This window comes from Sander lucioperca, chromosome 17 (genome assembly GCF_008315115.2).
Source record: "Sander lucioperca isolate FBNREF2018 chromosome 17, SLUC_FBN_1.2, whole genome shotgun sequence".
NCBI classification, from domain to species: Eukaryota; Metazoa; Chordata; class Actinopteri; order Perciformes; family Percidae; genus Sander; species Sander lucioperca.
In genome coordinates this window covers 22,879,354-22,905,825 of record NC_050189.1, presented here as the reverse complement: position 1 = coordinate 22,905,825, position 26,472 = coordinate 22,879,354, and the positions used below count along the sequence as shown (strand labels likewise).

Below are 26,472 nucleotides of genomic sequence, written 5' to 3'. Positions count from 1 at the left end.
ATAATGCAAAGTAATATACAAACAGAAATTGAAACAATAAAAACACAGAACACACAGAGGACAAAAAGTATAGAAGTAAAATAAAGCATGCATTAACTATTCACAAAGTCTTTCCATAAGTAATGTTTAAGAAGAAAAACAAGTCTAAATGTTTTGTGTCAGAATTCATTGCGTTCCAAAAATGTCAGTTTGTCAGTCCTTAAAGTGCCCATATTATGAAAAAAACACTTTTTCTGGGATTTGGGGTGTTCTTTTGTGTCTCTGGTGCTTCCACACACATACAAACTTTGAAAAAAATCCATTCATGCTGTTTTGAGTGAGATACAGTTTCTGAATGTGTCCTGCCTTCAGTGTCTGGGTGAGCTGTTCAAAATCGGCAAAACGAGCTGGCTAACCACAAATGCTAACGCTAGCATGCTACCTTGTTCTTAATAGCAAAGCACTGCTACAACACACACAAGTTCACCATAATCTACAAAAGAACTACTTACATGTGCGCCCTCATTTAGAAGTCTCCCAGCTAATCCTTCCTTGTAACTGACCGAAGTTGTAGAAACAGCCTTTCTTTTACTGTCTATGGAGCTAGCTAGCTGACATGATCTACATCTGAGCTACTGGGCATGTGCGAGTGCAATCAAAGATAGTACAGAAGAAGAAAAGAGGTCTCACTCTGTAGCTAAAACAGAGACCAGGTGAAAAGAGGATCTGCAGCAGTGAGAGAGAGCACTGCAGTACAACACAAATATGGTGTTTTTTGAAAATTAAACCATGTAAACCTATTCTGGTACAACCTTAAAATATAATTATGAACCTGAAAATGAGCATAATATGGGTGCTTTAAGAAATACAAAAACTAGTTACATGGCTTTCCTAACAATATGCTGCAATAAACTGAAATAAACACTTTCAACAAATAATTCTACTCCTAAACGTTGTATCAGAGCAGAGATGTTCACAAGTCATTTTTTGCAAGTCCAAGTCAAGTCTCAGTCTTTGAGCTCGAGTCCAGGTCAAGTCTCAAGTCTTTGAGGGGCAAGTTCAAGTCAAGTCTCAAGTCTTTTGCCATGAGTCCAAGTCAAGTCCAAGTCAAGTCTCAAGTCTCTGGCCATCTGATCTGTCCCTAACACTGTATTGTTAAATCTTATGAATTCAAAGCATGTCCTGTAGCTGTCACATCATATGGATACAACTGTAAAGATACAATTTGCATGTTCCCAGCATTAGCACAACACTTTGCAATGGTTAGCTTGTTACCTGTGATGATATGTGCTAAATGTAATGTCTCTTTCACTCAAAAAAATGTCGAAGTGGCAATCAAGAGAAAAGTGGCAGCGCCACACCAGTTACAGAACAACATGCATCTCAGTGTCAGTCCAAATTACGCACAATAAGCAGTTTGAACTCACTGATGTAATGACATTGATTTTCTAATTGTTAGTACGCTCAGTGAAACTGAGCCCAGCACGAGGGAGACCCGACTCAGAGGAGGAGAAGTTAGTGAGGCCAGCGTCTCCACGGCAGGTGACAGTGCGCACGGATCCGCTGCACCATGCATGGATGAAATAGTAAATAGCGCTACAGTAACAGAAATATCTGCAGAATTAAGACAGTCAAGACGGCCCAGTGTTTGGTGGACCGGGTACACCTTGTTCACTTAATAGCCTGCAAATCATCCACAGGATCAATTACGCATCACCTGAATTTGCCCACCCGACACAGCGTTTGTTCCTGGGGAGATGGATCTGTGCGTCCCGCCTCCTGTGCGCCATGGATTTCTTAGCCTCAGCGACTACTAACTATAAAGATACTATTTGCCTGTTCCCAGAATTAGCACAACACTTTGCGATGGTTAGCTTGTTACCTGTGACGATATATGCTAAATGTAACGTCTCTTTCACATTAGCTGCTCGCTTACTGCCACTGTTTACCAAGTTATTGAAAGCAACACTAATGACAAAAGGCACAACTCCAGGAGGACTTGGTGTCGCCATCTGCAATGCATTTTTTGATATGTGCGCGCACATAGGCGCATGCGTTACGTTGCACATTATGGCAAAGGGCAGGGGACATACAGCTCGTCATACGTTTCCCCGTATATGTGCCAATAAAAGAAAATAGAAATACATTAATACATTTAGATTTAAAAAGCAATAATTGTATGAAAACAGGTTGTTGATGAGTCTCGAAGCTCGAGTCCGAGTCAAGTCTGAAGTCTTTTGGGTCGAGTCGCAAGTCAAGTCTGAAGTCTTTTGGGTCGAGTCCGAGTCAAGTCTGAAGTCAGCTGTTTGTGCGACTTAAGTGCGACTCGAGTCCGAGTCTCAGACTCGAGTCCCCATCTCTGTATCAGAGTGACAGAAGCTGCTGTCGGTCCTGTTGGGACAAAGTACTTCTTCAAAGTACAAATGAGTGTACAAAAGACGTCATTAGTAGCAGTTATAAATAATAGCTATCTGTTCTGAAGTACAGGGATTGCAACAATACTGCCCCTAATGGTGTAAACTCATGGCGCTGTCTTCTTTCCAGTTATTTACTTACATTTTATGTATGTTATAGTATGTTACCTCTGCATAGCAGCCAGTTTTTATACATCAGTATATGTGATGTTTATTTCTTTGTTTGTTAATAGATATATTAGATTTGATTTCTTATTTTACTTGAATAAATGTGATTTTCTCACATGTCAACACTCATAGGATAAACATGCAAACTTTGATTTAGGAAAGGGTTTAATTCAAATATTAGTTAAAAAGCCATATTTGAAATACTAGTGCAGTGCCCGTTGAAAATGTGCCTGTTTGGAACGGGCTGATTGCTTGGCCTGTGGTATTGCTGCTTGTAGAATTCATCAAAACCAAATTGTACCCCAAAATTAATGACAGAAGGACCCCAAACCACTTCATATGCAACTCCACTGTATAGCCTACTAATGATTTACCTGACAGAGAACGTGGCAGATTCAGAATGTTGTCATGGCTTGACGGCTAACGGTGAAGTATGGATTTGATTTGCGGGTGTATTTTGGCTACGATAATGTTATTAGTTAGCAGTAGGCTTTAAAGAGGAGAGAGAAGGGCAATGACATCCAGCAAAGGGCCGCAGGTCGGAGTTGAATCCGTGGCTGCTGCGTCGAGGAGTAAACCTCTATTTATGGGCGCCCGCTCTACCAGGTGAGCTAACCAGGCGCCCAGTAGGCCTAGACTTAATTGACCCGACCCAGGGTGAGTCTGAGGAAAACTGCTGTGTCTGCCTGGTTCAACTCTGAGATTTTCTCGCGTTGCACAGCGCTGTGAAGGAATAATCTTCGAGATGACGTTATGTTCTGCCTCTGTTTAGAAGTGGTGAATGTAGGTTACAGCTCACAGCAACTTAATACGATATAGTGTCTGGCTTTTCTTTGATATTTGGTGTTGGCAAAAAGCTTTTTTTGAGTCTCCTCTTAGCAAAATAATAGACACTGAAAAACGGTGCGCCTTTTTTTTGCAAACCTTATTCCACACTACAGCCGCGATGTTCCTTTCAGCTATTTGTTCGTGCTCCAGGAAAGTGAAAAAAAGTTAGTTTGGTATATCCAGCAATCACGTAGCTAACGTTGGAAGCAGGAAAAGAGTTGTCCCCTTGTGACCTTGGGAACAGTTACAAGAGCAGCTGTGGAGGATCTTAGGGTTCGTGGAGGATCATAAAATGATATGGAGTCCGTGATATAAAAGGGGGCGAGGCCATTTAGTGCCTTGAAAACTAGACTAGACTAGAAAGACTTTAAAATAAATTCTAAAAGATAGGGAAGATGGTTTAGTGATAAAAATGCAATTAAATAGTTAAGATGTATGCCTTATTGCATACTGTGTTCATATTTGCTCACGCTGGATTGAGAAAAAGTATTGAGGGTTGTTATGGTAGCCACAAATCAATTTCAAGCTCATGTGCAGTATTTATCATGTGTGCTTCTTGGGTGCTGCAAATTCGATGATTTCGTATAGATGAAACGGCTTGTTTCTACTCTTGGAGCACAAGTACATTAGCACAGGATACTGAAATTTAAAAGTATTTTCTTGGTCTTGGCTTGACTTTCCCTCTCTTCTCTCCTATTTTCTTCTCTTATATAGATGCTTTTTGTCAGACTCTTGTCGACACCCTGGAGGGCACACCTGGTCTGCGCTACATTTGGAGCACCTTCAAGCCGTTATTGCAAGGCAAAGTCCTCTACACACCTGATACACCCGCTGTTCGCCTCATGGTGAAAGAGGTAAGAGAAATAAAAAATATTTACATGGACACTGACTTTTTCCGAACTTAAAAAGTAGCTGAATATCTTGCTCATATCAGTGTATGGTATGAGCAATTTTAGTGAAAGCCAAAAACACCCATTGTCTTTGTTTTGTTGATATACAGTATTTGAATATATTCTATGCACAGGATTAGGCCAATTGCATGTATTGTGAAGTAGTGAAGAAGCCTCCAGTGGGGGAATGAAAAACGCTGCATGTGACACAAAGTTACCACCTGGGGAATAAAAACAAAAATAATACAATAGTTAGTCAGGAGGCCTGTTCAGAGAACATGGTGAATGAAATGCATTTTCATGACATAACATTTCTCCAAGATATTAGCATCATTTTGATAACTGCGTGAGCAAAACAAACAACAGGCAGGCAGTGGGGATTTTGCATTGAGAATACATAATGAGAATGAGCAAAATCTGCCTTCTTCACAGCAAGCGGCCCGGTGCTGAAGCAGGGGGCCCTTTTCACACCAGACATAGTCAGATTGTTTACAAGTCAATGTTCAGGGGTAAATAACCCCATTTACATTTGTCACTGTGGGGGGTGGCAGTGTTACAATGTGATGAGTTCCTCTAGGGATTAGCTGAAATGTGCAGATGTGGAGTACTTTCATGTCTGGATTGGCTCACATCGAGTAGAAAAGGCTCAATGGGTATGCTCTCAGTCAGGGAAAGGTGTGATAACTATATAGCCTACTGTATGTATATTTTTTTAAATATTGTTCTTTTTTGTTTCAGGCAAATAGCACATTCAATGCCTTGGCTATGCTTAAAGAGCTCGCTGATTCGTGGGATGAACTCGGGCCACGTGTCTGGAATTTCCTTCAAAATAGCCGTCAAGTCAATTCATTACGGGTAAGACTCTGGCACGGAGAAGCACTACAACTACAACAAAAAGACTGTAGCCCACATTATTTATTTTTTCTTAGGTATTCAGAAAAGTTTAGTATGTAGTTTCTCAACAGATGACAAGTGACAAGTTTCAGAGAATACTGAAAAATAATATGTTTGCAAAAATCTTAAGAAGTCACACTTCTTCAAATTCAACATGTAACAGTCAAATTTCACCTGCAATACTTTTGGCTTCAGTTGGATAGTCTCAAAAAGCAGCTTTTGTATGATGCATTTTCACATTTAACCTGCATAGTACAAACTTAAAAGATTTGTCTGACATGTTGTGCAATATGCTTTTTTTGCCTTCTTGCCCAAAGTTGCATTGATCCCACTATACCACCATATATACAATAAATGGGAAGAAACATCCAGGAGACCATTAGCTTAGCATAAATACTGGAAACAGGGAAACAGCTAGTCACCTACCTGTACCTCTAAAGCTCACTAATTAACTATAATGTATTCATTAGTGTGTCGTTGCTTTTGTTCATAAGAAAGTACAAAACAACGATGTGGTTTTCCGGAGGGTTATGTGCTGGACTTAACAGCTTATCTACTGGTTGCCTGACAACATTATGGTGATGGCAAAACTCATCCTTTTCAGTTTCTTTTCTTTTTTTAATTACTTAGACGGTCTCTGGCACATGATCAGTGGCTTATTTACACATTTTTTCTTCATTTAACTGCATTTTTATCAAGCTGGGCTAGTCGTAGAAAAAAACCTTGCTGTGTGTTTTTCAGCAAAAATGCAACCACTTTTAAATACAAAAAAATGTGTGGAGGAAATACATCGGCCTATGTTAAAAATCCTGGAATTTCTCTATAAAAATCAGTAAAAAGTTAAATGTTGAGCCTTATATATACTGCAGGTGAGAATATACATGTTGTGTATATCAATTTGTTGCACCTTCTGCTAGATATGGAAACCAAGGGAGGAAAGTAATTATGGATAAGTGCAGGATAATTTTCATACTGGCTGAAAGGATTATCTATGGAAGTAGAGGACATGGACTCTTTGCCACCACTTCTCTCCCTCCCTTTTTCTCTCCTTTCCTCTCTCTTTGCCTCTCGCCCGTATTTCCTTGACACTGACATTACTCCAGTGTCACTCCAAATGAGCTTATAGGCAGCTGGAGGGGAGCAGACATTGGGAGCTCCATATAGCCAGGGTATTCATTACCCTAGCCCTAACCTTTACACAAATGGGCTGGTACTCGTCCTTTGTCTTCATTTTCTCCCAGCCTGGCTCTCTCTCTCCGTCTCCACATTGCGCTACGAAGCCGGTGGCTTCGGAGGTTTGTCATCTTCAGAGGTTCTTCAAGGTCGCAGACACGTTTTTACGTTGATGGACCAATTACCATCACCACCACAACTACATATGAGATAGAAGATCTAGCGTGCAGAGCCGGATTGAAGGACATACAGAGACATACAGGACTGAGATGGCTTATGAATAAAAGTGGGCGAAATACATATGTTTGACATAACTACCCATGGCTTTACATAGTGTTTACACATTAAAGTTGTAATCCTTAAGTTGATTTGGCAACACCAATGGTTACCGTGGTAACAGCAAGTGCAGTTTAATACTGCAGGTCCCAGAATTCTGGAGCAGCTTTTTCGTCAGAAATACAATACGGTGCAGCCAAACAGACTCACTTTGTTTAAATAAAGAAGTCAGTGATTGGCCTTTTTCCATGATGCCATGAGCAACTGCGATCTGATTTCGTGCTGCACTTGGCACAAGTAGTTTTCCACACAACAGCAGAGCACAGAAGTTGAAGAACTTGAAGAACTCTTCATCGAACAGTTCACTGTAGCTGGTCCTTTTTTAATTTCATTCCCCCCTGTAAAATTTAACAGTGATCTGCTGTCCAGACATGCAGAAAATGTCTTCAATGTCACATTTTTGGTGAAAGATAAGGATAACCGCAATGACAAATACACTGCTTTAATGCTTGTGAAGCATGCAGTAGCACTAGGACGTTCCTTTGCATTAGCTGTAACTTAATAGAGTTATGGCATGGTGTAAAGAAAGCAAAGCGTAAACAGCCAAGCTGTTATCAAGAAGATACATTTACACTGGTTACATGCATGCCATTTCCTGTGAATCACTTGTGTATTAGAAGGCAACTTGAATCCGGTGTAGGAATGGCAGACTCTGCCGCTAACAATAACAACTACTATATAAAGAGGTAATAACTTAATATAACAGGACCCATAGTCTTTGCAGAAAACAACTTTTGTATTCTGGACATTAAATTAAATAGTTTCCCACATGAGCAAATATCAACACTTGTGCACAACCATGTAACCTGTCACCTATGTAAACATGTTAAAACATAGTATGCATTTCAGTGAGTTCTCATTGGCCATTTGCCACAAGGTTCTAGCTATTTATAAAGGCAAGCAAATACATTTCACTTCCTCACTAGGAGATCCTCCCATGACAAACATTTATACATGACCTACTGATATACTGAATACTATTTCAAAATGACTCACAGACTTTAAAATACACTAATTCTTGATGGCTTATGTCCTTAATGTAGCACCCACTAAGATGGATGTACTGATTTTTTAAAAGGTCACATGCAGCATAGAGATTACTTAATTTGACACGTCCTAAGGTTAAGCAGAATATCATCAAAAGTGTTGACACTGAAATGCCACAGAGCACACTGGCCAGAATATATATAAATCTGAAAAAAATAATCTCAACTCAGAATTTCTTTTCTTTTTTAGAAGCCCAATTCTCAGCAGACGTACAGTGCCCTTTCCTCTTCAAAAGTCAGAGTCCACATTAACCACTTTCAAATAAGAACCATACACAATCAACTACTGGAATGAGTGGTTTGGAAAGAGTAGTTGTGTTTTTTTTCCCCTAAAATTATAAGTGGTTGGGTAATTTAAAATAACTTATTATCTCAGCGGGTTTATGTTCCTTTTCAGTTTTCCCTGTGTACAATATGGCAGGTCAATTATCACTGTTATGTTTAGTTTGTGTAGTAACACTGTCATTACAGGAACAGTTTCATATTAATAATTGGGTGTTGATTTTACAGCAGGCTAAAACTATGACCATACTGGGTGGGAGTGAGGGGAATGGTTATGGCTACTAAATAGAGGGCAACACATTAAAACCAATAGGTAGGAGTAAAAATATCTTATTATGCGAGAGCTATTTGAGGAGCTCATAACCATTTCTTTCTCGCAACAAAAATACGTATACATATTCATGTATTGTATTTACAGTGTGTAGGGTTTAAGTACTTGTAGCAAGGTTAGGTTTGCTCCCAGATCAGCATATTGCTTTTATTAATTCATTGCATGATAAGAGCAATTACAGCTTGATCCATGACCTGAAAGGCTTCACATATATGTTTATCGTTTTAGTGAAGGATTGAGAGGAGGGAGAATTAGCATTTACCTTTACCTCTATTTTGTGCACTTGAGTTTTGTTTGTGTGTACGTATGATGTATGTATGTATGTTTGTGCACAGTTTTAGTTTGCATTTATTTTCACACTGCTTATAATGTGTGTCCATTCAAATGTGCATATGCTACTGTATGTGTATATATACTGTACATTTATTCTGTGGGCTGTACATGAACACTTCTTGGCCAGGAGAATATTTGATGTGTATCCCAGAGCCTGAAGTACAATAGTGCCATCTATCTTAACACTCCTAATTAATGCTGCAGAAAAATGAATGTCACTGCCACCAAAGCACAAAGCTGACCTCCCATGCTTTCCCTTCTAAAATAATACACTGTGGTCTAAAATGCTTTGGTCCTCATTCAAATTCCATTCCAATCTCTAGTAACCAGAGTAACTATAATTAAACCCATCTCCTTGCCTTTGAAATCAGGCTTTGCTGGCGAATCCAGTGTTTGCTGCTCTCCTCAACCAGCGTCTCAACGGCACACGATGGACAGCCGACCTGCTGGCCAACTTCCTGTACAACGGGCCTCCAGAAGATCGTCCACCAGGCATGCCACCCTATGACTGGCGAGATGCTTACAACTCCACTACAGGGATCCTGAAGCTTCTCTCCAACTTTCTCGGTGTATGTAATTCTTTTGTCTGTGCTTTTATGAAATGCATAGCAACTCACAAACCCGGCTTTGAGCTCACTCATGCACCGGAGGGTTGTGTGACCTCTTCAGTAAAGTGAGAGATTTGATTTACAAAAGATGGGCTGTTCTCTGCAATTTAAGATTTTATAAAGTATAATTCTCACTGTTGAGGATAATTGGCAATACATATTTTTTTCTGCCCTCCACTTTCTCTTTTAGCCTCTCTCTTCTGTGTTATTTATCCAGTTCACCCAATATTACCTATGTGATTTCTTTGGTTGGAGTTGGCGTTAAAACCAAGTGCTATATGACCTTAAAAGTGCTCAAACAAAATTGTCTTTCGGTAAAAAATAAGTTGTTAAATTGTAATGTATAAGCTTTCTTTGCTGGGTTGTTTGTTTGTTTGCTAAAAACATGATCCAGATGAGCTAACCTAAGCCATGCCATGCAAGTGCAGCAGCATCTTACTGTCCACATTAAATATAGGTTACTTTATTTTGGTCATCAAAATGGTCATTTTCGAGTTGGGATATGTAAACAATTTCCAGTGTCAGCTATTCAATTACCACACACACTTTTACTTACTTACGTAAGACAGTGATCTGCAAACAGTCCTGTATCCTTGACGTAATTACTGCACTTTAATTTACCCTTGTAAATTTCTGTTCACAACTGTAACAGAACTCTGGCACAACAGCAGGGGTGCTACAGTGCGTAAGCATGGTGCTAAGCATCTAGCACACAATGTGTGCATGTCTAGCACAGTGATTTTTGTGTCTTAGCTCTTTTGTTGAAAATGTTCAAACCAAAATCAAGGCTTTTTAAATGACATGTAGTTTCTTTTTTTTTTTATCTTACGCACTCTGTCACCTTTTGTGTTTTTTGGAGAACAAGCAAAAAAGACTTTGGTGTTTTGTTTATTAAAGTGTAATGTCCTTAACTTAGCAAACTGTCAAATGCACAGGAAGATCTGTCACGACATTGCCTCCATGATAATCATAAAAAAACATTATTGGCCTGACTATAGTGAATCTGTTTTGGCATCAAACAAAGTGGTGTCTCTTAGTAGGAACACACATGCAGTTGACAGTAATATATCGATCCGTGGCACAGTGTGCAGCGAAACCCTTCTTTCTCTGTGTGTGATCAAACACACGTACTAAGCCTCCCCCCACACCCCCTACCACACTCATACACAAACATAATTTCAATCCACAGGCAGGTAAAATGGCAGGTTGGGCCCTTGGGCTTAGCCATACATGGGCAATGAAATTCCAACATAATGCAATCTATTTTCTGCCCTAATGGTAATTGCATTGCTCAAAATTGATCCCAGGATAGGGACAGTTATTGGACAACCTTTACTGTGGTGTCCTCTTGTCTGAGTGAATACATCTGTAGGAAAGTAGAGAGCTCCTTTAGTATACGGCTGAATAGTATATTTTTTCAGCATTGACAATGCAGTGGCCAGGTGCAATAGCCATCAGGCAAATACATTAAAATAGTAACGCAAATTAGGCTAACAATGACACACTATATATAATCTAATTTACTGCTGGATAGAAAAGGAAAAGTAGGAATGTTTGCTTCATGACCAATCAGACAAAAATCCCTCTTAAGTGCAAACTGATTTCTTTAACCTGGTGAAAATGTGCTGTATCTGTATCTGCACATTTCTGTGCTCACAAATTAGTAATGTGTATCTTTGAAATAATAATCTGTTCGAACAAATGTATAACTCAAGATCAATGCCCAACAATCTGTGGTCAATGTGTAATTGGCATGTCTCTCTCACTATGTTGCCACCACCAGCATAAACACTGAGGAATCAGGCTGCATCTCTTTAATAGCACCAGCCCAAATTAGGGCCACTAATATCTGCTGCCCTGCCTTTTTTATGAACTGCCCCCCAATTTAATAGGATCAAGATACTAATGGTGGAATTTATTTAAAAAAGAATAATGATGGCAACATTCATGTAAACTGCATAACAGGTCATTATGAAGGTGTTCCTGGCAGCAGTAACAGTGATAAACATCACCATTGCATCATCTTCATAATCCTGGGAATAACACATCATTACTAGCTTCAGACGACACTGGTCTGTTGCTTATTGAGAATGTTGCATTGCTGTATAGTAATGTTTGGCTGTTTGGACACATACTTTAACTCATTTAGTCTTTTTTTAGTTTGTGTAGTAGATATTTTACAATCCTGATGCAACCAGAACCAGAACAACTCATCGTGTTGCCCTGCATGTTCCTCTGAATTAGGCCAGGATGGGATCGGGGAGCTATCAGCGGGGCCAGTTTCTCAGTCCGGAGCTGGAGTCAGATTGTTGATAACAGACAGCGTAGCCTTAACTGCTGGCCCAGTGGTCAAAGATGAAAGATAACCCAAAATGCATAAACAATCGTGCTCTATCTCTTATGGAAACATCATGGTTGGTAAGGCTTGTCCTGACAGAGAATATTACTGATATTTAAAGATTAAATAGAGACAAGAAAAGGCTCTAAAGGCCATTTGTAAATGCAGTAGACTGTGATATGTTTAGTTAATTTAAATATACATGTAGAACAGCAGTCTTTCTGCTAGATGATTATGATTTAATGTAGCAGTTAACGTGGGTCCTCTCAATTTCTTCCATATGTTAAACTCAGCACTTGTCCAGACTTAACCATTCAACTGCTGTGATATCCTCGCCAGTAAATACTGAACAAATGCTGTTGCTGTGATATTTTGTTTACCACCATAGCTTGATATAGAATACAGACTAGAGAATCCTGGGCGAGAAATGATAAAACTATTGCAGCACCGGGATGTGTGGACAGCTGTCAGGTGTGACTGCCTCCCAGGATGGCTAGCTCATTATCGTTTCATGAAACAGGGGGACAAGGCTACAGAACAGGGAGTGCTAGTGAGGCTGTATCTCATTTGCTTGTCTCTGCTGAAGTCCAAAACATTTCCCACCCCCTGGCAGCTCCAGATAATTTGGAACTACACTGCACGGTTTAGTCAATAGCTGAGTGATACTTTTCGCTGAATATCCATCTGCCATTCTGTCAGTGAGTTCATGCCTGTCTCTGTTTTAGTCCCTATTTTGTGGATACTAATGATTTATATGCATGGAATGATTTACTATAAGAAGAATATCTAAAAATAAGACATTTTTGTTATACCTCTGAATTTGTTGACAGTGTTTAGACCTGAATAAGTTTGAGGCAGCCCCCACTGAAAGCCATCTGGTGGGAAGAGCACTGGAGCTTCTGAAGAATGGTACATACTGGGCTGGTGTTGTCTTTGAAAACCTCCAGCCAAACTCCAGCCAACCCCCTCCTTATGTCAAATACAAAATACGCATGGACATTGATGAGGTTGAGCGTACCAACAAAGTGAAAGACAGGTAATACCTATTAAAATACTGTATTTACTTTCTGAAAAACGGCAACCTTTTTTTCCTTCTGACTTTTTTATGTTACAGGTTGCTTGGATTAAAAGAATAATTTGACATTTTGGGAAATGTACTTATTTGCTTTCGCCAAGTTGGATGAGAAGATTGATATAAGGCTTACAGTATATCCGTACGCTTCGTCTACAGCCAAGAGATGGTTAGCTTAGCTTAGCATAAATACTGATAATAGGGGGAAACCGCTAGCCTGGCTTGTCCAAAGGTAAATGTTGGTAACTAAACTAACAAGAAATGATGTGTTCATTAGTCAGCTTTACAGGTGCTGGTATGCAGATTTTTGGTACAATTGAACTTTGCCAAGGAAGTTTCCCCTGCTACCAGTATTTATGCTCAATTAAGCTTAAGGCTGTTACAGACCAACCAGAGGCTGACTGTTGGCAGAAAAGGCAGTTGGACTGATCAGTCTCCCCGAGTTGGTCAAAAAAGTGCCTCGGAACACACCAAAGTGACGAGACATAATACGTCTCCATAACAACAGGCGGCGCTAATCTGTATTGTCGCCCAAAAAATGAAAACCGGCAGCTGATTGGACGAACGCATCACGTGGGTCTGGCTGCTGCTTCCGGATTTTGGATTTTTCAACTGGCCATTAATGGCGACTCATTCAGAATATGATCTCATATTGTACTAAAATAGTTCACCGAAACGTGTTTCTGAAAACATTTTAAGCGAGAAATAGGCCATGCAGTTGCTGAATCGGTCTTCATTACAGATCGACAAAGGTCATTTTAAAAGATTTGTGTCAGATTTTGAGAGGCTTAGTCACGCTCATCCTGCTTGCCATTTCCGGGTGGTTCCCGACTGCCCTGTCTCCGACTGAGCGTTTCAGGTCGGTGAAAATGAAGGCCGACAGTTCCTCCAATGGGCGATGGCATGGAACACACCGAACAGACTTGAGTCACTGCCCTCACCAAACTGTTCAACGGCCGATTATTGGCCCGCTGTGTAGCTGCCTTTAAGCTAAACTGTCTCCTTAAGACAATTTGCCTGCCAGCACTACTAACCTAACCATTAGACAGAACCAGGCTAGCTGTTTCCCCCCTGCTTTCAGTTTTCAGTATTCTTGCTAAGGAGGTAGAGAACACAAAGTTGGTGGTTCGATCCCCGACTTCTCTCGTCCGCATGTCGAAGTGTCCTTGACGAACACTGAACCCCAAGTTGCTTCCCAGGTGATTTTTAGCAGCCCACTGCTTCTTAGGATGGGTTAAATGCAGACGTGAAATTTCACTACGTTATGCTAATGATTGTATTTGACCATTGATCAATAAAGTTTAAGCTAAACTCATCACCTGCTGGCATTTTCGCTTCGAACTCTCTGCAAGAGAACTAAAAAACATAATTTCCAAAAATGCCAAAGTATTCCTTTAAGCCCAAAGATGAAGAACATGCTGGATGTTATTGTCCTTTCTGTTTACTGTGTTTTTTTTTTTGTTTTTTTTGTCTTTCAAAGTTTACTGTCAAAACATATAACCTCTATAAACATTTGTGATACTTTGACAGTATTTCTGACCATGCTGGTTGTAGTTTACTTGCCCTTTGCTAAGACGGATCATGGTGTGTCTGCTTTTAATAAGGTTATGGTCTCCCGGAGCTCGAGACAACTCCTTTAACGACCTGCGCTATATATGGGGAGGCTTCGCCTACCTGCAGGATATGATGGACCATGGCATTATACAAGTGCAAACGTCAAAGACACAACCCCTGGGTGTTTTTGCCCAGCAAATGCCATACCCTTGCTTCGTGAATGACGCGTGAGTACAAAAGCTTTTATCTGTCAGCATGTGATTAGTGGAAGAGGAAGGAAGTATAACAGCAATACAATTTGGCTCACTCTGGGGAGTTGCCACTCACTACCACCACATAGTTGAGTTATGGTCTCATCAGTCACTTAGGCCTTCCAGATTACCCTTTGGAAACTTCAAGATGTTACGTTATTTGTCTAACTTACCCTTTTTTATGTCTGTGTTGCTAGTCTGCTGCTGTCTTATGTTATCGCTGCTCACAGAGGAAGGGACAAAGGTTGGGAACTCATCTAATAATGTCAATGTAAACATAAGTCAACATAGCATCCTTAAGGATGAATTTAATCATGAATCAAGGGTCAGCAATGGAAAATAAATGAATGAAGGCAGCAAGAGGGAATGAGTGGGCCAAAACTATTGATTTTAGTCAAACCACAGGAAATTCCTGAATAGTTCATGGATGCTAAATTATTTAAGCAACCACCATGAGTCCTTTCCTTCCTTGTATTTCCGAGGCATTTCATTCTCAGCAAAGTGAGTGTACCGTACCCTACGTCTCACATAGCGTCATCATGAGCAACTCAATCTGTGTTGTGTATGTTTCCATTGATAGCACTGGCTTCGACCATGTTAAATCATTCACCTAGGGACAGAAATGATGTGGTATCACTCTTAATCTTCCACAGCAAAGATTTCCTCAGAGTCTGGGAAATAACTGCCATCCACACAACATTATGATCTCCATTAATAAAGGAAAAGCCCAGTGATGCCATCAAGAGAAAAGATAATTACCAGGGAGATTTTAAGTCCAACAACACAATACGCCCCTTTCAGTAGACCCACAATATTCACTCCTCGTGGGAAAACGCAGTTCCACAGATTAGGGATCTAATTTTAAAATTGTACATGCTTTAGATAGCACAGAATTTACAGTCAAACAACAGTCAGAGAGTGTTTGGATCAACATATTTAAAGAAACCAAAGCAAGAAGAAGCATGACAATTCTGACTTCATATTAAAGATCTATTTGGGCTGCTAATGTTTACATGTTTTGAGTAATAATAAGTAAGTAATAATGCCCTATTCTGTACCACATGTTTGTCTCGGAGACATTGGAAACAAAGAAGACCTAGTGCTATGAAATCCATATTCAAAGTAATTGCTTTATTGATATGGCTTTCATCATTTGGGGTTTCTATTGTTTCTTTATTAAGTGCTTTTCTTCAGATTTATATTCTCATTGTGGCTCTAACATTAACTGGAGCTTTATTTTGTAGCTGCTTTAGTAAAGTTGGTTTGGCACGCCAGGCAATAGGAAAGTTTCAGAAGAAGTAATTGGAGGGATGTTGAACTAAATATTGCACCCAGTGGAGATAATCTTTTGCATTTTGAATTAACTAAAGCGCAAAATCATCCCCTCTATACATTAGCGAGGAGACACACTATAGTTGGAAGAAGACTGACATCCCCACTGTTGCCTTGTTGTGCATTTTCTTACTTTACCGGTTTATTCCAGTACAATAACAACCAAAACGTAGCACCAGATTTCTCCATTTTCCAGTAATACACAGCACTATCAGAGGTTGAATGCTAAACATGGAGCATTACTGATAGGTTTTCACATAAAAAGCAGCAATTGTTTTGCCTCATCATTTGCAGCTCATTGTTGTGATAATGATCTGTCATGGTACAGCTTATTTGCTAATGCAGATGCTATTGACTCAGTTTCATCTTCCTAACACAAAGGATTAATAATTACAGAAAATTGGAGCCATAAAGCACTGCAATACCCTCAGTCCCTCCTTCATTTACTCTTTCGCCTGCCTAGCCATTTGACCATTTCTATAAATTATTAACACTTGAAAACTGCTATTTCATTCATAAATAATTGAGAGTGAAATAACACAAAGAGGGACGCTCAGGAAACTGTTGCAAACTACATCATTAGTTTCTGTAAGATGTATAATCACTTTCTTTTTTAGCTTTCTTTCAATTAAGATTAAGATTAAGACATACTTTTTTTATTGATCCCGCAAGGGGAAATTACCATTTTCACTCTGTTGTTAGTTATAACACACATTACACACAGGCCCGAAATACACACACATGCCCAGGACCTTCACATGCACTAATGGAGAGACGTTGGAGTGAGGGGGCTGCCCATTAAAGGCACTACGAGCTGTTGGGGGTTCGTTGCCCAGGAGGTGAACTGGCACCTATCCAGCTACCAGTCCACAAAAACTCAAAAAAACAATATTTCTACTTCACTGATAAACTTCAACTAGCAAGGTAGTATTATCTGCACCGACCTCAACACTGCTCAACACTCCTAACATCAGACCTGCCTTTGAAATAATATCATTTTTCCGTTCTTCATTTCCTCACTGACTGTAATGCACCCAATCAACTACCAGCAATCCGGGCTACTTCAACCACAGCTGACCCTGTTGGCATTTCAAACTTGAGATAACCAAAGTGTATTAGCCTCCACTGTCTTTGTATTCACATTTTGCACAGGCCTGATGACGGTGTGGGATAAAGCCTAACCCTTGCAGGGCCTGATAGCACATAAACTGGCCCTTTATCAGCGACCTGTGCGCCATTGCACGCTGCTGAATCAGAGGGATCTTTTGTTTGGATTATGAGGCTGTGCTCCCCATCAGTAGGTCTTTCACATTCACAAGGACTTGATGTGAGATCTAAGGCTACTTTCAGTGATACATAACAGGGCCGCAGTAGACGTGAGGACTATTTAAACTTAAGGATTTGAGAGGAATATGGTCTTGTCCATCTACACCAGCTAATTAACCTAATGTGTGCACTATTTGTACTGAGAGTGGGCGGACAAGTTGAGCATATTTGGGACATCTGAAGCTCATAACAAGGGAAATAAACTGTCAATGTTTTGTTTCATGTTTACAGTGCCTCTGCACTCTGCAAAAGACACATGCTGTAGTGAAAATATTCCCTGTATGACTGGCCACACGTTGAAAGACCCCTTTGTAGCCATGGCCAAAAAAGGGCTCATAGTATATTGTAATTACAGCTTCCTAAATATTGTTTTTGGATTCCAGGATGCCCAGATACTGTATTTTATTTATGCTACATGGATGCTAAATGGTCACAATACAAAGCCTGACTGTGTAGCAAATCAATATGATTAGTGCTAAAGCAGAGTACGCATTTAATAAGAGCTGTGCATTAATTTGTTTGTTTATTCATTCGTTTAACCCTGTGTGACATTTTTTAAGACCTGGAATTTAATGGCATCCGATGGAGGGCCTAATGGCAGATGCTGCAGTATTCATACCATCCAGGCACATACAGTTATGGTGAATTTGCGATTAATGTAAAATATATATTTTTCACAATAGTTTCACAATTGTTTTTTTTAAACTGAATGGCACTCTAGAATCATTTGGATCTATATATTCAAAGACATTCTCGGTTTGCTTTTTAGTTTTTATTTAATTTTTAATTTTTTTTATTTACATTTTTAAACTTGGGGTTGCAGTTACTGAAAAACAAATGCAAACCATAGGAACTCATGTCGAGCCATTTTTTAGGCTAATCTAAATGTAAAGAAATAAAATGCATGTAAAACTGTGACTGCCAAACGTAAGACAAAATGTCTTGCTTGCTGAAGGACAGCTGAAAGTCTACACATCTTCTGACTTCACTAAGAAGATGATGCTACAAAACACAAACAAATTTGCACTCACATGTTGCACTTAAATGTGGCTCTTTGTGGTTGGCTTATTTGAAGCTAATGTACTTGTACATGATTCTTGCTGTTTGGAGTTTGTAACTTCATGGTTGAATGCACTTATTGGAAGTCGCTTTGGATAAAAGCGTCAGCTAAATGAAATGTAATGTAATGCTTGCTTTCATCTCTCACAGGTCTTGACCCCACTTTGATATAACTCTGTGAACAAATAATGCTTTCAATTTCTTAATATTTATCTGGTTATTAATATTTATAGAATTATTTAAAGAAATTCAGCAAGGACTAATGGAAGCAGTGCATCACTATCAATGGTTAACAGTTATTATTTTTTCACTTCTTGTAAATATATCGCTGAGATATGAATTTTGAAATTGTTTCTCAAAATGTTGCTACACTGTTGGTTCATGGAGTCATACTTTTTACGGATGTGATCTTGCTGTTACAAAAAAAAAAAACACGAAATATGGGTTCCTAAGTACTCTTTATGTCGTAACCGCAGGCACATTTTTCCTGAAGCAATAATTTGTACCAGCAATGAGATGATCCACATTGAATCATAGCGTCTGTTCACTTCAATGAAATGCTCATTTTTAGCCAGCTAAGGAACTCAACGATATATTTGCTCAGTATGACACAAGAAGCGTAGAATGCCAACCTCTGGGGAGGCTGCGCTCTACTATCTCTCGATTCACTGAGAAATCAGTCTTCTAGCTTCCCTAAATTTAGGTCAGGCTGCCAATGTAACTGGAGCACCGTAACCGAGACCTGCCAGGAGTTCTATTACTTAAGCACCCTTGATCGATCAGCGAATGTATAATTCAAGAGCATCTGGTGGCAAGGTTGTCAGTGTCAGACACGATGTGCATGACTGATCTCTCCCCCTCCAGGGCTAGAAGTCACAGAAGGAGTTAACTCACACAGGCTGTCAGCTGTTACAGAGATGTAAGGGTAGAATCGGGAGCAGATAATACCAGAATTAGTATTCAACCTGATGCTCTTGCAACTTGAGGCAGCTTACCTCCCTAGAAAAAGGTGTTAATGTAGGAGTTAGCTCTATTTGTTGAAGTGTATCGATTTCAAGCTTTTAAAGTTTGAATTCGGAGTCTGAAAGAGTTTTTTTTTTTTATTTATGTTATCTTGTAAAAGATTTAGTTTTGAGTGCTCTCGTTCTGAGCTTTTAGAAACTCTGTGTCATCCAATCCTTTCTTGCTGCTTATCAAGGCCTCGTTTGAAAGTGATCCATCCCATGAGGACAGGGGAAGTGTCCTCGAAAACAAGTCTGTCCCCCTCTCATTCAAGTTCTCGTATAACTGAAGTCCCTCTAAGGTCTCGCAGGAACTAACTTAATCTGTTTGTTGTGTTTGCAAGAATGTCCACTACTTCCATCCTCAGTTGATTTATTGAAAAAACTCTCCATGCTAAACATTATTTTGCATACACTGAAACTTAAAATGAACGCACTTGTACGAATGTTGTATTGCTGGCCCCTGATAGCTTGGTACCATTCAAGTCATTCACTTAGATGAAAGCTGTCACAGTTCGATAATAGGAAGAAGTTTGAAAGAAAATGCATTTGAAAAGAAGTAAGATTAAAAAAACAACAACTTACCAATTCAAAATCACCTTCTGATAAAAGCACTTATGCAAGCGTAGCTAGCAATTAAGGAAAGTAGATGTTTGAATGAACTGTTCTCATTTGGCAGGGATTTAAAAAGGGCTTTAAAAAACTTTTCCAGAATTAAAGGACAAATTAATTTTATGAAAATGTGCTGGCAGTGTAATTTGATCAGTTGTGTATGTTAAATACCTTGAAAGAAAAGCATCGTTCCAATTACTGCAAATTCACTTAACTTTATACATCCGTGCTGAACAGTGCTTTGCTTGCAATATATCCCCGGTATTTATGGAATGCACGCATAAGTGATATGTGAAATCTATACTTTGTCAAAATCCATTTGATATCTCTCCTTCACTGTCTAATAAAGCAAAGGAAGCACTTTGTTATATTGGCAGAGGAGAAGATATTGACATGGCATTTTGGTGGCATTATGAAGCCAGTTTAATATCGCCTTATTGTGTTGTAACAGCATCACATCATACATCATCTGTGGCATGAGGTGGAGCACTAAATGGCTTGTTTGAGCTGATGCACCAGGTTTAAAAAGGTTAGCTGCATGTGAAAATAAAAAACGCCTCAGTGGCATTGAGTCCATGAATATAACTCAAGATTGTCTTGATTGTCCCTCGTGCTTATAACAGTTTCAGTATCTGCAAAACAGATTCCATTTTTTTTTTACTTCACTGGAGCAAGTACAGGTAGAGATTGCAAAAGGCAACCTTTAAAATAGAGTAGGCATGTAAAAAGCTGATTCTCTTGTTGGCTCTTTATTATCAATTAATCTTCATTTCTATCAAAAGTCAAAATATAGTGAAAAATGTTCATCACACTCTCCAGAGGCTCAAGGTGATGTCAGCAATTTGAGTTTTGTTCGAACCACAGTCCCAAAGCCAAAGATTTTCAATGTACTGTCACATAAGACAAAGACAATTACTGTAGCAAAATCTCATACTGAATGTCTTTCGAAAAATTACTTAAATTGAATAACCTCTTACCAAAATAGTATTATTTTTATTTTTGTACAATCATGTGAAGAAGAGAGGGACATACTGCAAACTATTCAACAGTTATTGGACCAAACTGGAAAAATCCAGGGGGAAAGAAATGGTAGAATCCACACACAGTTTCTTTGCTCCCACATTGTTCTTATTCACTGTGGCAGTGCAACATTTTGAGTAGTCGTACAGTAGATCTTCATGACGCACCTCATGTCATTCTACAATAATGAAATATCTTAAAACATACATATGCAGACCTTAATCACAGAATACCCAACATGTATATACTCAGGAAGAGTATGCAGCAGAATAAAAGCACACAAGTACCCATCTGGCAACTCCATATCAAAGACAGCCTTGTCCATATATTCTCCCTTTGTCAATGTGCAATCCTGACATGTTTTGATTGTTTTTTTGTTTTTTACAACCAGTTTCATTCAGAGTATTGGAAGCATCCTCCCCATGTTCCTGGTGCTGGCCTTTATGTACACTGTGTGCATGACCATCAAAAGCCTTGTGCTGGAGAAGGAACTCCGGCTCAAGGAAGTGCTGCGTGTTGTTGGCATTCAAAACGGTGCGCTTTGGTCTGCAAGGTTCACAGAGAACATTGTTCTGCTCGCAGTTCCCTGTGTGCTCATAAGTGTCATGGTTAAGGTCAGTGGAAAAAAGTCACTCAATGGAAAGTATCAAAACACAAAGCATACAATATGAATATAATGTGTGTATGAAATGCTTATTTTGTCCCCAAATAGGATTTATTTTGCATAAAAAGTTTTTTCCACTTTTTTGTTGGGTTTTGCATCATTGTGGGAGAATTGTAGCATCCTCAATGTGGCTGCATCTTCTTGTATTAAAATGATTTTAATTTAAGCTCTAGCCCTAATTTCAGCTTAAAAAAAAAGATGTGAACATGAGAAAGATTACATACCGCTCATCAAATACAGCAGGTCATACAGGTCAGAGAATTATTCATGCTTTGTGTTTTGGTATTTTTCCCTTCTATTAGTTATCACCCAATTAATGAGCACAGAACCAAATCATTTTCCGTGATTCTTCAAATCAGCCTCGTCAGTCTAATTAATTGAGCATGCAACCAAATCTGCAATTTAGTCAAATTAAAATCATGGCAGTAGTATTGGCCCTTTATTTCCTGTAATTGCATCCCCTCTTCTTTTGTGTCTTAATAATAAGGATGGCTTCTGTTACATAATTTGAGAAGTGAATTATTGATACTGTATATTTCCATGATTGCAATGAACATGTATTATCTTTGGCCACTCTGCACTATGTTACAATATGTTCAAACAAATTTGCTGAGCGATTCAAATTAATAACCGTAAGTGGGTGAAATAGTGGTACACCAAAGACCTCAGCTTAAGAGAGGGGCACTAGTGTGTGGGCTGAACTGCCTTTTGCAGCCCTGAAGTTCATATTTTTTAATCCACAGCTCTGATTTGTATGAAAAAGTAAGATAATTTAACTTGTGTGTTATGTGAGACAAATATCACAAAACAGGAGCAATATATGGCTTGTTTTTTCCTGTGCTGACTAAAACAAAAGTTAACCCCTCATGAGTAATTTGAACTTGAGACTACCCGTCAAAGCACCATGTTTAGATTTATTGTATCCGAAATGTCACCTGACTTTGAACTCATGCATAATGTACACGGGTTGGAACAATAAGAACAATACTTTAGACAAGCAAAGCCTATCCCTGCATCATTACGCTCATGATGTATAAAGCACTCTTAAGTACAATCATCTAAGTTGGTTTTATTCCCAGAAAAGAGGCCAAAGAAAATGTGAACAACATTAGTTGTGTGCAGTGTGTGTGTTTTTTTCTTATTTTTTAGCAGATGTTTACATACTGGAAATATATTATAGGTTGTGAATGTTTTTTAGTTGTTTATATACTGATCCCTCTGTTAAATCAATGATTTGGTGGGATATTACGGACTTGCTTATCTGTTGGAATGATCCTGCTAAAGGTTCAATGAGGAAAGATGCACAAAGCACTGCTTTCACAAATGGGAGACCCTTTGCGCCTTAGGTGACACAAGCATCATTATTATTGGTGTCCTTTGAATAGACCACATCCTTCAACAGTCCCTTGTTTTGCAGGCAATGTTAATGAAATAAAAAGGATGGTTATTTTAGATCTGCCTAATCAATTTTTTCAGTATAATTGGGAAATGTGGCTGGTAAATAAAAACTGATAATTGAACAGCTGGGTGAAATGTAATTTCCCATCAGCCTAATATGTTTACAATTTGTTGATAGCTTGCAAACATTAATAACAATAAATTGAGTTAGTTGAGTGCCTTGGAGGAGCAACCGCAAACGCAATGTGTATTCAGATCACAGGCCCATTCTAAATGATAATTTCACAGCCATTTTCAGCAGATTAATAATAATAATACCAAATCAAATGGTAATTATCATAAGGCTGTATCTGGATTAGGTTTGACAAAAAACAGTTGTGTCATCTGCACCTGAGTCCTCTGTCATTTTACATGTGTTTTCTTTTCCATTTTGGAGGAGGTAATGCATTTATTAGTTGGCATCCAGATTGATGTCATTTCACTGTTCCCACATTTGGTTCCAGTCTCAAACCAGCTCAATCAAGGTGCTTGTTTTTATGAAAACAACACAAATCAGTGATGATCGATACACATTTGCTCTCCCAAACAGTATGTCCTTGTTTTGAGAACGTGAGACCATCTCAAATTCTTTGTCAATCTGATTAATTTGTTGTGCAAATGACAGCATCAGAGACCACCTTCACAGTTAGAAGACAGCTATTGACATGTCATCAATCACTAACGCACACAGGACTAAAATAAATTAGACACTATTGATCCATAAATGGATAGTGGTGGAACATTACATTTACCTTAGCACTAAAGTCTGATTTTGAAGTACTTCACTTAAAAACTTCCATATTATGCCACTTTATATTTCCACTACACTACACTTTATAGTTCAACATTTATTTGACAGCTATAGCTAATTGTATAAAATATGATACATTGTTCATTGTAATTAAGACCGCCCTCATTAGATACAACATTAAAATGCTGCTTACGTTTACATATTAAACGTAAGCAGCAAAATAAGAAACATTTTGCCGATAATGCTTACATATATTTATTTAAGTAAAATTTGGAGGCAGGACTTTTATATGTAGATTTACATTCTGAAATTACTACTTTTACTGTTATTTTTTTACTCAGTGCTTCTTCCACCACTGACAGTGATTCACACCTGTGTTAAACTTGCACAGTGAGAATGTTCAACAGCACTGTCATGTGCAAGTCCTTTTTTTTTATCACCATTATAATGAGAAGTCTGTCAGTTACCGACAGACTTATCCCCATTTACTCCTGGTAATAACAAGAAATATGTATCTGGAAAAAAAAAAAAACAATAATCAAGGTGTAAATGCATGCAGAGCGCATTGCAATCAGAATGCTTATAGATTGCAGTGTGATAAGATCTCAGCCAGGTGTAAATGCATTCTGCACAGTTTGGTTACATTTTTAAAGCAGTTTAAATCATTTTTTATATTAACAATGGATCAAATGGCCATGTGTATGGGAAAAAGGTTGCTTATACCTGTAGTGATGAACCCACAAATATAATCATCAGCCTGTGCTCAGCTCTACAGAGCTCTCTAGCATCTTCCAGCTCATTATTTGGGTTTATGGCCCACAACTTTACTGTTTAGGTTCAGTCTCACCGCTGCCATCAGCGCCATCTCTAACAGCAGGCAGCTGTTTTTAGTAAGAAAGCTCTTAAAACCCACTGTATGCTACCTGCTTGGAACCAAACAAGACAAAGTTAGCGACTAGCTGGTGATCGCAGTAACAAAGGTCCTTGGCCAAATGAATGCTGATGTTGCTTCGTATATGTTAGCAAAGGTTTTTTGACTTTATAAGTTGATAATATGTCAGTGTTGTTTTTACAACTTTTTCCACTGCCCCCATGTGGCTAAATGATTAGGTAAAGCTAAGCTTAGAAGTCACCCAATCTTGCCTATTCCTGCTACCTAAAAGGAAAAGTAAGTAGACCCCATGTAGCAACATACTGTAGTTTTCATTGACCTGATATGTTTGATGACAAGATTGCCCACCTAGTTTGCGTATTGAGATCCAGTCATAATGCTGGCAGAATTGCGTTATCAGTAATTCTGATTAATATCAGTATTTTGTAAAGGTCTGCGATCACATTATCCAGATACAGATTGTATGTTACTACCAGATGTATGTGGGGTTATTGTCTTGTCTGGTCTGGGCTCCTCCACCTTTCAGGTTCCTCCGGTCTCTGGCCCGCTCCCTCCCCTTATACATGACTTTAGCCTGGATCTACTCAGTGGCCATGATCGTTAAGGGCATCGTCGCAGAGAAAGAGGCGAGGCTTAAGGAGACAGTGAGGATCATGGGCCTGAGAAGTTCCATCTATTGGCTGAGCTGGGCAGTATCAAGTGTGCTGCCGCTGGCCATCAGCGCCCTCCTCCTTGCCATTATACTGAAGGTGATTTAAAAAATGATTTAACAATGATTCAAGGAGGACCCAGCACTACTTTTGGAGAGTTTGGGCTATCAAGTCTCATGGAGTAATGAGACTTTTGTTTAAAATCATGAAGATGTTAATCTGAGGACAAAGCGAAGCACTAGAATGAGATAATTGTACTTGATGCTAGCACAGTTGTACTTGAGAGTTCATTTAGTCCGTGCAAATTTGGAAGAGTTTCTATAATGAACATTCATACAGCTCCATGTAACAGTGTCCTCTATAAGGTTTTTTTAATCATAATTGCATCCATTACAATAGCACCGTTATCCTAACAGTTCCAAGGGCCTCTTTGAATTTGGCTCAGAGAAGACATCATGGTGTAATGGATGGATTCATGAGTAGCTCACTAAAATTAGAGAAGGGTCCTCCTTCAAACTGGCAATTAAAAAGTGACATATTTAACGACTTTCAGATTATGTAATAGAATATCAGTCAACTGGAAAATGTTCAGGTGTCTCAGAAATATTGATACACCAGATATTTTAACCCTTTCAAAACTCTTTTACTCTGGCTACTGTGTTGTAAAAAAAATCTGCTATAATGATCATGCTTTCTGAATCTCTTTGTTTTCCTGATAAATAATTTGCAAGATAACGTCCTCTACCAAAAATTCACATTTTTAACATAAAATTCACATTTCTGTTTTTCTCCTGTCTTTTATTTGTTCTTCTGACACAGTATGGCAAGGTGCTACAATACAGTGACCCATCAGTAATCTTTGTCTTCCTGTTGGTGTTCTGCCTGGCCACCATCAGTCAGTGCTTCCTCATTAGCGTCTTCTTCTCTAAGGCCAATTTAGCAGCGGCGTGCGGCGGACTCATCTACTTTGTCCTTTACCTACCGCACATCCTCTGCTACGCCTGGAGCGACGTCATGGGTTTTCAGGCCAAGGTTGTTGTGGTAAGTCTGTCTTTAGCTCTGGCATGGTTTTTAATATCTTCCCCTGCTGTTATCATACATGAGGGCTGACTGCATTTTGAGTTTAATTCTTGTGTTATGTTTTTGCCACTATAATAACCCTTTGGCAATCCAAATTTCCATTTATATCCAAACAGGCACAAGTCTGATTTGATTTGGTGCTGGTTGTTAT

The 26,472-nt window shown here is 39.0% G+C and overlaps 1 protein-coding gene across 7 annotated transcripts in view; it reads left to right on the top strand.

Moving 5' to 3' along the window:
• LOC116039899 (phospholipid-transporting ATPase ABCA1-like) overlaps window positions 1-26,472 on the top strand; it is a 204,571-nt gene that overhangs the window by 80,575 nt on the left and 97,524 nt on the right. For 5 of the 7 annotated variants that reach the window (XM_031285034.2, XM_031285035.2, XM_035994053.1 and 2 more), the window contains 7 exons: window positions 4,104-4,243; window positions 5,018-5,134; window positions 9,046-9,243; window positions 12,451-12,656; window positions 14,297-14,473; window positions 25,118-25,340; window positions 26,061-26,282. In XM_031285034.2, the coding sequence (XP_031140894.1) occupies window positions 4,104-4,243; window positions 5,018-5,134; window positions 9,046-9,243; window positions 12,451-12,656; window positions 14,297-14,473; window positions 25,118-25,340; window positions 26,061-26,282 (1,283 nt within the window). Of the gene's footprint in view, window positions 1-4,103; window positions 4,244-5,017; window positions 5,135-9,045; window positions 9,244-12,450; window positions 12,657-14,296; window positions 14,474-21,238; window positions 21,462-25,117; window positions 25,341-26,060; window positions 26,283-26,472 lie in introns of all 7 variants that reach the window. The other 2 variants (XM_035994051.1, XM_035994049.1) reach the window with 1 other exon arrangement.